General features: G+C 42.8%; 1 protein-coding gene across 1 annotated transcript in view; it reads right to left on the reverse strand.

Annotated features, from left to right (window-relative positions):
- Positions 1-11,073: 11,073 nt before the first annotated feature.
- The window catches only part of LOC119273682 (11S globulin seed storage protein 2-like), a 2,123-nt gene continuing 1,414 nt past the window's right edge, over positions 11,074-11,782 (reverse strand). Inside the window, exon 2 of the mRNA XM_037554767.1 lies at positions 11,074-11,410. Within this exon, the coding sequence (XP_037410664.1) occupies positions 11,260-11,410 (151 nt within the window). The 3' untranslated portion in view covers positions 11,074-11,259. The remainder of the gene's footprint in view (positions 11,411-11,782) is intronic.

Genomic DNA, 11,782 nt, shown 5'->3' on the forward strand with positions numbered 1-11,782 from the left:
GCGTGGGAGACATCGTCGAGCTGTACGTGTGTTGAACGCGGAGGTGCCGTCCGTTCGGCACTAGGATCATCGGTGATCTGAATCACGATGAGTACGACTCCATCAACCCCGTTCACTTGAACGCTTCCGCTTAGCGATCTACAAGGGTATGTAGATGCACTCCCCTTTCTACTCGTTGCTGGTCTCTCCATAGATAGATCTTGGTGTTACGTAGGAAAATTTTTGAATTTCTGCTACGTTCCCCAACAGTGGTATCAGAGCTAGGTCTATTGCGTAGATTCTTTGCACGAGTAGAACACAAAATAGTTGTGGGCGTCGATATTGTTCAATATGCTTGCCGTTACTAGTCTTATCTTGATTCGGCGGCATCGTGGGATGAAGCGGCCCGGACCAACCTTACACGTACTCTTACGTGAGACCGGTTCCACCGACAAACATGCACTAGTTGCATAAGGTGGCTGGCGGGTGTCTGTCTCTCCCACTTTAGTCGGATCGGATTCGATGAAAAGGGTCCTTATGAAGGGTAAATAGCAATTGGCATATCACGTTGTGGTTCATGCGTAGGTAAGAAACGTTCTTGCTAGAAACCCATAGCAGCCACGTAAAACATGCAAACAACAATTAGAGGACGTCTAACTTGTTTTTGCAGGGTATGCTATGTGATGTGATATGGCCAAAGGATGTGATGAATGATATATGTGATGTATGAGATTGATCATGTTCTTGTAATAGGATTCACGACTTGCATGTCGATGAGTATGACAACCGGCAGGAGCCATAGGAGTTGTCTTTATTTTTTGTATGACCTGCGTGTCATTGAAGAACGCCATGTAAACTACTTTACTTTATTGCTAAACGCGTTAGTCATAGAAGTAGAAGTAGTCGTTGGCGTGACAACTTCATGAAGACACGATGATGGAGATCATGATGATGGAGATCATGGTGTCATGCCGGTGACAAGATGATCATGGAGCCCCAAAGATGAAGATCAAAGGAGCTATATGATATTGGCCATATCATGTCACTACTCTATTTGATTGCATGTGATGTTTATCATGTTTATGCATCTTGTTTACTTAGGACGACGGTAGTAAATAAGATGATCCCTTACAAAATTTCAAGAAGTGTTCTCCCCTAACTGTGCACCGTTGCTACAGTTCGTCGCTTCTAAGCACCACGTGATGATCGGGTGTGATGGATTCTTACGTTCACATACAACGGGTGTAAGACAGTTTTACACAGCGAAAACACTTAGGGTTAACTTGACGAGCCTAGCATGTGCAGACATGGCCTCGGAACACGGAGACCGAAAGGTCGAGCATGAGTCGTATAGTAGATACGATCAACATGAAGATGTTCACCGACGTTAACTAGTCCGTCTCACGTGATGATCGGACATGGCCTAGTTGACTCAGATCATGTAATCACTTAGATGACTAGAGGGATGTCTATCTGAGTGGGAGTTCATAAGATGAACTTAATTATCCTGAACATAGTCAAAAGACCTTTTGCAAATTATGTCGTAGCTCGCGCTATAGTTCTACTTTTTAGATATGTTCCTAGAGAAAATATAGTTGAAAGTTGAAAGTAGCAATTATGCGGACAGTAGAAAGCTTATGTCCTTAATGCACCGCTTAGTGTGCTGAACCCCAAACGTCGTTTGTGGATGTTGCGAACATCGGACATACACGTTTTGATAACTACGTGATAGTTCAGTTAAATGGTTTAAGTAGAGGCACCAAAGACGTTTTCGAAATGTCGCGGAACATATGAGATGTTCCGAGGGCTGAAATTAGGATTTCAGGCTCGTGCCCACGTCAAGAGGTATAAGACCTCCGACGATTTTCTTAGCCTGCAAACTAAGGGAGAAAAGCTCAATCGTTGAGCTTGTGCTCAGATTGTCTGAGTACAACAATCACTTGAATCAAGTGGGAGTTGATCTTCCAGATGAAATAGTGATAGTTTCTCCGAAGTCATTACCACCAAGCTGCTAGAGCTTCGTGATGAACTATAACATATCAAGGATAGAGATGATGATCCTTGAGGTATTCGCGTTGTTTGACATCGCGAAAGTAGAAATCAAGAAGGAGCATCAATTGTTGATGGTTGGTGAAACCACTAGTTTCAAGAAGGGCAAGGGAACAAAGGGATACTTCATGAAACGGCAATTCAGCTGCTGCTCTAGTGAAGAAACCCAAGGTTGAACCCAAACCCGAGACTAAGTGCTTCTGTAATAAGGGGAACAGCCACTGGAGCAGAACCACCCTAGATACTTGGTAGATGAGAAGACTGGCAAGGTCAATAGAAGTATATTAGATATACATTATGTTAATGTGTACTTTACTAGTACTCCTAGTAGCACCAGGGTATTAGATACCGGTTCGGTTGCTAAGTGTTAGTAACTCGAAATAAAAGCTACGGAATAAAACGGAGACTAGCTAAAGGTGAGCTGACGATACGTGTTGGAAGTGTTTCCAAGTTTGATGTGATCTAACATCGCACGCTCCCTCTACCATCAAGATTAGTATTAAACCTGAATAAGTGCTCTTGCACCTATAGGAATGGTTTATTGAATCTCGATCGTAGTGATACACATTTTCATGCCAAAAGATATAAGATAGTAATGATAGTACCACTTACATGTGGCACTGCCATGTAAGTCATAATGGTATAAAACGCATGAAGAAGCTTCATGTTGATGGATCTTTGGACTCACTCGTTTTTGAAAAGTTTGAGACATGCGAACCATGTCTATTGGTGTATATGCATGAAGAAACTCCATGCAAATGGATCGTTCGGACTCACTTGATTTTGAATCACTTGAGATATGCAAATCACACCACATGGGCAAGATGACTGAAAAGCCTCGTTTTCAGTAAGATGGAACAAGATAGCAACTTGTAGGAAGTAACACATTTTGATGTGTGCAGTCCAATGAGTGCTGAGGCATGCAGTGAATATCGTTATGTTCTTACTTCACAGATGATTCGAGTAGATGTTGAGAATATTTACTTGATGAAACACAAGTCTGAATTATTGAATGGTTCAAGTAATTTCAGAGTGAAGTAGAAGATCATTGTGACAAGAGGATAAAATGTCTATGATATGATCATAGAGATGAATATCCGAGTTACGAGTTTTGGCACACAATTAAGACATTGTGGAAATTGTTTCATAATTAATACCGGCTGGAACACCATAGTGTGATGGTGTGTCCGAACATCATAGTTGCACCCTATTGGATATGGTGCGTACCCTGATGTCTCTTATCGAATTACCACTATCGTTCATGGGTTAGGCATTAGAGACAACCACATTCACTTTAAATAGGGCACCGCGTAATTCCGTTGAGATGACACCGTATGAATTATGGTTTAAAGAAACCTAAGTTGTCGTTTCTTAAAAGTTTGGGGCTGCGACGCTTATATGGAAAAGTTTCAGGTTGATAAGCTCGAACCCAAAGCGGATAAAATGCATCTTCATAGGAAACCCAAAACAGTTGGGTATACCTCCTAATTCAGATCCGAAAGCAATATGGATTGTTTCTTGAATCGGGTCCTTTCTCGAGGAAAGGTTTCTCTCGAAAGAGTTGAGTGGGAGGATGGTGGAGACTTGATGAGGTTATTGAACCGTCTCTTCAACTAGTGTATGGCAGGGCACAGGAAGTTGTTCCTGTGGCACCTACACCAATTGAAGTGGAAGCTTATGATATTGATCATGAAACTTCGGATCGAGTCACTACCAAACCTCGTAGGACGACAAGGACACGTACTACTTCGGAGTGGTTAGGTGATCCTGTCTTGAAGGTCATGTTGCTAGACAACAATGAACCTACGAGCTATGGAGAAGCGATGGTGGGCCCGGATTCCGATAAATGGCTTAAGGCCATAAAATCCGAGAGAGGATCCATGTATGAAAACAAAGTGTAGACTTTGGCAGAACGGCTCGATGGTCGTAAGGCTAATGAGTACAGATGGATTTCAAAAGGAAGACGGACAATGATGGTAAATGTCACCATTAAGAAAGCTCGACTTGTCGTTAAGATGTTTCCCGACAAGTTCAAGGAGTTGACTACGATGAGATTTTCTCACTCGTAGCGATGCTAAGAGTCTGTTGGAATTATATTAGCGATTACTGCATTATTTATGAAATCTTGCAGATAGGATGTCAAAACATTGTTTCCTCGATGATTTTAATGAGGAAAGGTTGTATGTGATACAACCGGAAGGTTTTGTCAATCCCGAAAGATGCTAATAAGTATGCAAAGCTCCAGCAATCCTTCTAAGGACTGGAGTGAGCATCTCGGAGTTGGAATGTATGCTTTGATGATGATCAAAATTTTTGGATTTGTACAAAGTTTATGAGAAACTTGTATTTCCAAAGAAGTGAGTGGGAGCACTATAGAATTTCTGATGAGTATATGTTGTTGACATATTGTTGATCAGAAATGACGTAGAATTTCTGGAAAGCATATAGGGTTATTTTGAAAGTGTTTTTCAATGGAAAGCCTGGATTAAGCTACTTGAACATTGAGCATCAAGATCTATAAGTATAGATCAAAATGCTTAATAATACTTTCAAATGAGCACATACCTTGACATGATCTTGAAGGTGTTCAAGATGGACCAGTCAAAGAAGGAGTTCTTGCCTGAGTTGTAAGGTACGAAGTTAAGACTTAAAGCTCGACCACGGCAGAATAGAGAGAAAGGACGAAGGTCGTCCCCTATGCTTAAGACGTAGGCTCTTCAGTACGCTATGCTGTGTACCGCACCTGAAGTGTGCCTTGCCATGAGTCAGTCAAGGGGTACAAGAGTGATCCAAGAATGGCTCACAGGACAGCGGTCAAAGTTATCCTTAGTAACTAGTGGACTAAGGAATTTTCTCGATTATGGAGGTGGTAAAAGAGTTCGTCGTAAAGGTTACGACGATGCAAGCTTGACACCTATCCGGATAGCTCTGAGTAGAGAGACCGGATACATATAATGGAGCAATAATTTAGAATAGCTCCAAGTAGATCAGTTGTTTGGAATAGCTCCAAATAGAGCGTGGAAGCTGCATCTAGGAGATGACATAGAGATTTGTAAAGCACACACGGATCTGAAAGGTTCAGACCCGTTGACTAAAACCTCTCTCACAAGCAACATGATCAAACATAAAACTCATTGAGTGTTAATCACATAGTGATGTGAACTAGACTACTGACTCTAGTAAACTCTTGGGTATTAGTCACATGGCGATGTGACCTGTGAGTGTTAATCACATGGCGATGTGAACTAGATTATTGACTCTAGTGCAAGTGGGAGACTGTTGGAAATATGCCCTAGAGGCAATAATAAAAGTGTTATTATTATATTTCCTTGTTCATGATAATTGTCTTTTATTCATGCTATAACTGTATTATCCGGAAATCGTAATACACGTGTGAATACATAGACCACAATATGTCCCTAGTGAGCCTCTAGTTGACTAGCTCGTTGTGATCAACAGATAGTCATGGTTTCCTGGCTATGGACATTAGATGTCGTTGATAACGGGATCACATCATTAGGAGAATGATGTGATGGACAAGACCCAATCCTAAGACTAGCACAAAGATCGTGTAGTTCGTTTGCTAGAGCTTTGCCAATGTCAAGTATCTCTTCCTTTGACCATGAGATCGTGTAACTCCTGGATACCGTAGGAGTGCTTTGAGTGTATCAAACGTCACAACGTAACTGGGTGACTATAAAGGTGCACTACAGGTATCTCCGAAAGTATCTATTGTTTTATGCGGATCGAGACTGGGATTTGTCACTCCGTGTAAACGGAGAGGTATCTCTGGGCCCACTCGGTAGGACATCATCATATGCGCAATGTGACCAAGGATTTGATCACGGGATGATGTGTTACGGAACGAGTAAAGTGACTTGCCGATAACGAGATTGAACAAGGTATTGGATACCGACGATCGAATCTCGGGCAAGTAAAATACCGCTAGACAAAGGGAATTGAATACGGGATTGATTAAGTCCTTGACATCGTGGTTCATCCGATGAGATCATCGTGGAACATGTGGGAGCCATCATGGGTATCCAGATCCCGCTGTTGGTTATTGACTGGAGAACATCTCGGTCATGTCTGCATGTCTCCCGAACCCGTAGGGTCTACACACTTAAGGTTCGATGACGCTAGGGTTGTATAGGAAGCTTGTATGTGGTTACCGAATGTTGTTCGGAGTCCCGGATGAGATCCCGGACGTCACGAGGAGTTCCGGAATGGTCCGGAGGTAAAGATTTATATATAGGAAGTCCTGTTTCGGCCATCGGGACAAGTTTCGGGGTCATCGGTATTGTACCGGGACCACCGGAAGGGTCCCGGGGGCCCACCGGGTGGGGCCACCTGCCCCGGGGGGCCACATGGGCTGTAGGGGGTGCGCCTTGGCCTACATGGGCCAAGGGCACCAGCCCCAAGAGGCCCATGCGCAAGGAAACTTGGAGAGGGAAGAGTCCTAAAGGGGGAAGGCACCTCCGAGGTGCCTTGGGGAGGATGGACTCCTCCCCATCCTTAGCCGCACCCCTTCCTTGGAGGAGGGGGCAAGGCTGCGCCTCCCCCCTCTCCCTTGGCCCTATATATAGTGGGGAAAAGGAGGAGCAATCATACCTAAGGCCTTTGGTTGCCTCCCTCTCCCTCCCGTGACACATCTCCTCTCCCGTAGGTGCTCGGTGAAGCCCTGCAGGATTGCCACGCTCCTCCATCACCACCGCACCGTTGTGCTGCTGCTGGATGGAGTCTTCCTCATCCTCTCCCTCTCCCCTTGCTGGATCAAGGCGTGGGAGACGTCACCGAGCTGTACGTGTGTTGAACGCGGAGGTGCTGTCCGTTCGGCACTTGATCATCGGTGATCTGAATCACGACGAGTACGACTCCATCAACCCCGTTCACTTGAACGCTTCCGCTTAGCGATCTACAAGGGTATGTAGATGCAAACTCTCCTCTCCTTTCTACTCGTTGCTGGTCTCTCCATAGATAGATCTTGGTGTTACGTAGGAAATTTTTTTGAATTTCTGCTACGTTCCCCAACACTACTGGGCCTCCCGCGGGCCTGAATCCGGGCCCATGGTAGGGTTTCTACTCTTATTCAGGCCGTGGGGGCCGAGTAGGTGGCACTTTTTTTGTTTTTTTGTTTTTTTTGTTTCTACTTAGAACTAAATACTTATAGTTTTGTAGTGTTTTCTTTTTTATTTTAGGTCACAAAAATTATAAACTTTCTGTTAGTGCCATTAGTTTTAAAATTTGAATAGTTTAAATTTGATTTTTTTTTAAATTTGTGTGAATCACTAGTTTATGAATAACTTTACTATAAAAATTGATTTTTGAGTCAATCTTTTTCCTGCTATTTAATATTACTGTGTTTTATCATTATACTCAATTTGGTAATTTTAGTTAGTCATAACAAATATTATAGGGGTGAGCCCTATTTTTTTCATTTTTTTGTTTTGTTTTCTGCATTATTTATTTTCTTTTGTTTTTTGCTTTATTTTTTAATTCTTTTTGCTTTTAGTTTTAGAAAAATTATAAACTTTCTGTTAGTGCCATTAGTTTCCAAATTTGAAAACACTTTTTTAGTTTTTTTGTTTTCTTTGTTGCTTTATTTATTTTATTTTATTTCTACTTACAACAAAATACTTATTGTTGCTATTTTTATTTTTTTCCAGTTTTTTTGTTTTGTTTTCTGTATTATTTATTTTCTTTTGTTTTTTGCTTTATTTTTTAATTCTTTTTTCTTTTAGGTCAGCAAAATTATAAACTTTCTGTCAGTGCCATTAGTTTTAGAAAAAATCTAAACTTTCTGTTAGTTCCATTAGTTTTCAAATTTGAATAGTTTAAATTTGAACATAGATGCACCTATAGAGAAAATTCGACCTAAATTCATAGTTCTCAAATGAACTCTGAAAAAGTTGGCATAGCATACTCGTCTGTTACAAATTTGGCATGGTATCATCACGTGCATCACGCAAAGGTTCACGCAAAGGTTCTTCGTCACGTGCATCACGTCGATTGAGGAGCGGACCTCTAGGTCTTTCCAGTAGGGTAGGTCCCAAAATATAGATTTCTTTTTCCACATGGGTGCGTGTCCCTCAGCGTCATTCGGAACAGCTAGTCCACCGGGACCCTTTTCAAAGATTACGTAGTGTAAATCATTGACCATAGCAAGCACGTGATCACCGGTGCGCATGGCGGGCTTCTTCCGGTGATCTGCCTCGCCTTTGAAATGCTTGCCTTTCTTTCGACATTGATGGTTGGTCGGAAGAAATCGACGATGGTCCAGGTACACATTCTTCCTGCATTTGTCCAGGTATATACTTTCAGTGTCATCTAAACAGTGCGTGCATGCATGGTATCCTTTGTTTGTCTGTCCTGAAAGGTTACTGAGAGCAGGCCAATCGTTGATGGTCACGAACAGCAACACCTTAAGGTTAAATTCCTCCTGTCTGTGCTCATCCCACGTACGTACACCATTTCCATTCCAAAGCTGTAAAAGTTTCTTCAACTAATGGCCTTAGGTACACATCAATGCCGTTGCCGGGTTGCTTAGGGCCTTGGATGAGAACTGGCATCATAATGAATTTCCGCTTCATGCACATCCAAGGAGGAAGATTATACATACATAGAGTCACGGGCCAGGTGTTGTGATTGCTGCTCTGCTCCCCGAAAGGATTAATGCCATCCGCGCTTAAAGCAAACCATACATTCCTTGGGTCCTTTGAAAACTCATCCCAGTACTTTCTCTCGATTGTTCTCCACTGCGACCCGTCAGCGGGTGCTCTCAACTTCCCATCTTTCTTTCGGTTCTCACTGTGCCATCGCATCAACTTGGCATGCTCTTCGTTTTTGAACAGACGTTTCAACCGTGGTATTATAGGAGCATACCACATCACCTTCGCAGGAACCCTCTTCCTGGGGGGCTCACCATCAACATCATCAGGGTCATCTCGTCTGATCTTATACCGCTATGCACCGCATACCGGGCATACGTTCAGATCCTTGTATGCACCGTGATAGAGGATGCAGTCATTAGGGCATGCATGTATCTTCTCCACCTCCAATCCTAGAGGGCATACGACCTTCTTTGCTGCGTATGTACTGTCGGGTAATTCGTTATCCTTTGGAAGCTTCTTCTTCAATATTTTCAGTAGCTTCTCAAATCCTTTGTCAGCCACAGCATTCTCTGCCTTCCACTGCAACAATTCCAGTACGGTACCGAGCTTTGTGTTGCCATCTTCGCAATTGGGGTATAACCCTTTTTTGTGATCCTCTAACATGCGATCGAACTTCAGCTTCTCCTTTTGACTAATGCATTGCGTCCTTGCATCGACAATGACCCGGCGGAGATCATCATCATCGGGCACATCGTCTGGTTCCTCTTGATCTTCAGCAGCTTCACCCGTAGCAGCATCATTGGGCACATCGTCTAGTTCCTCTTGATATTCACCAGCTCCTCCCGTTGCAGCATCACCGTATTCAGGGGGCACATAGTTGTCATCGTACTCTTCTTCTTCGCCGTCTTCCATCATAACCCCTATTTCTCCGTGCCTCGAACAAACATTATAGTGTGGCATGAAACCCTTGTAAAGCAGGTGGGAGTGAAGGATTTTCCGGTTAGAGTAAGACCTCGTATTCCCACATTCAGTGCATGGACAACACATAAAACTATTCTGCTTGTTTTCCTCAGCCGCATCGAGAAACTCATGCACGCTCTTAATATACTCGCAGGTGTGTCCGTCACCGTACATCCATTGTCGGTTCATCTGCGTGCATTATATATAATTAAGTGTCCAAATTAATAGAAGTTCATCATCACATTAAAATCAAAGTGCATACATAGTTCTCATCTAACAACATATAGCTCTCCAGAGCATCTAATTAATTAAACCATACATTGAAACTATGTAAAACATTTCAATGCGAAAACAAATGCGATCATAATCGCAACCAAGGTAACAATTGATCCAACGGCATAATGATACCAAGCCTCGGTATGAATGGCATATTTTCTAATCTTTCTAATCTTCAAGCGCATTGCATCCATCTTGATCTTGTGATCATCGACGACATCCGCAACATGCAACTCCAATATCATCTTCTCCTCCTCAATTTTTTTTATTTTTTCCTACAACAAATTGTTTTCTTCTTCAACTAAATTTAACCTCTCGACAATAGGGTCAGTTGGCATTTCCGATTCACATACATCCTAGATAAATGAAATCTATGTCACGTTGGTCGGCATAATTTTCATAAACAATAAATGAACCAATAGTTATAAAGATAATATACATACCACATCTGAATCATAGACAGGACGAGGGCCGACGGGGGCAGATACCAAAACCATCGCACTATATAAGATGCAATAATAAATGTAAGAAAAATGATACAAGTATCTATCTAAACATACAAGTAAGAATATTTTTCCTTTCAGAAAGAAGATAAGAACAAGAGGCTCACCACGGTGGTGTCGGTGATGAGATCGGCGCGGGTGATCGACGGCGGTGAAGACGGGGACGGGGCGTGACGGACCGCTAAATCTAGACAAATCTCAAGGAAAATGGAGCTTGGAGGTCGAGCTTCGAGAGGAGAAAGCTTAAGTAGTGTGGCTCGGGCATTCCATCGAACACCTCATGTGCATAGGAGGTGAGCTAGAGCACCACAAAGCCCTCTCCCCCTCGGCCAGAAAAAACAGAGCACTGTGCTCTGCTCTTGCGCGAGGGGGTATATATAGGCACCTCATTGGTCCCGGTTGATGACATGAGCCGGGACTAAAGGGGAGCCTTTGGTCCCGGTTCAAGCCACCAACCGGGACCAATGATGATGGGCCAGGAGCGAGGCCCATTGGTCCCGGTTCGTCCCACCAACCGGGACCAAAAGGTCCAGACGAATCGGGACCAATAGCCCACGTGGCCCGGCCGGCCCCCTGGGCTCATGAATCGGGACTAATGCCTACATTGGTCCCGGTTCTAGACTAAACCGGGACTAATGGGCTGACCCGGCCTGGACCAAAGTCCTGTTTTCTACTAGTGATAGGAGAACCTCCACTGAACAATAATGATTCAAGAAATAGTCTGATGAACAATAATGGAACACAACCATATCCATCTAATGCTTATTACATTTGCTAATTAAATAAGTGCAGGACGCACTTCTATTTTAGTACCCTCTTGATCGACGATCTAGAAACAAGATCAAAGCTGCTAGCGAGCCGAAGACAGATGGGCGGATGTTCTAGCTTGGGGCGAAGAAGATCTCAGAGTCGAGCCTCTTGGAGCGGAACAACTTTTCCATCTCTGGACTGGTGTTGAAGGCTGACTCTAGTACTGCCGGCGAAATTGCCTTCCACACTGATGTCCTCCCCGCCAAGTGGCTAAATATCGGGCTGCATTGTTTTTGCATAATAGCATGATTGTTAATTAATCAGATTGATCAGAATATAATTGAAATATATGACAAATAAAATTGCAACATAGTGCAAGATTACAATACAAATAAGTTTGCACAAAGAATTAGCATAAAAAAGCATGTTTTTATTTGTAAATCTCCCTTCAAATTTATATATATAGTAACCCTATAGAAAGCATATATGACAAGAGCTTCGTTTTAGTACCTCGCAATGATGGGAATATATGATAAATCCAAATTATTGAATAAAATTCAGTATAAATGTTGGAGACTTTATTTTAAAAGGTGCAAAACATGCCACAAATTTGTGCAACTAAAGTCCTATTTTAGAAAGAAGTTCTTTTTTTCC

The sequence above is a fragment of the Triticum dicoccoides genome, chromosome 3A (assembly GCF_002162155.2).
Source record: "Triticum dicoccoides isolate Atlit2015 ecotype Zavitan chromosome 3A, WEW_v2.0, whole genome shotgun sequence".
Taxonomy (NCBI): Eukaryota; Viridiplantae; Streptophyta; class Magnoliopsida; order Poales; family Poaceae; genus Triticum; species Triticum dicoccoides.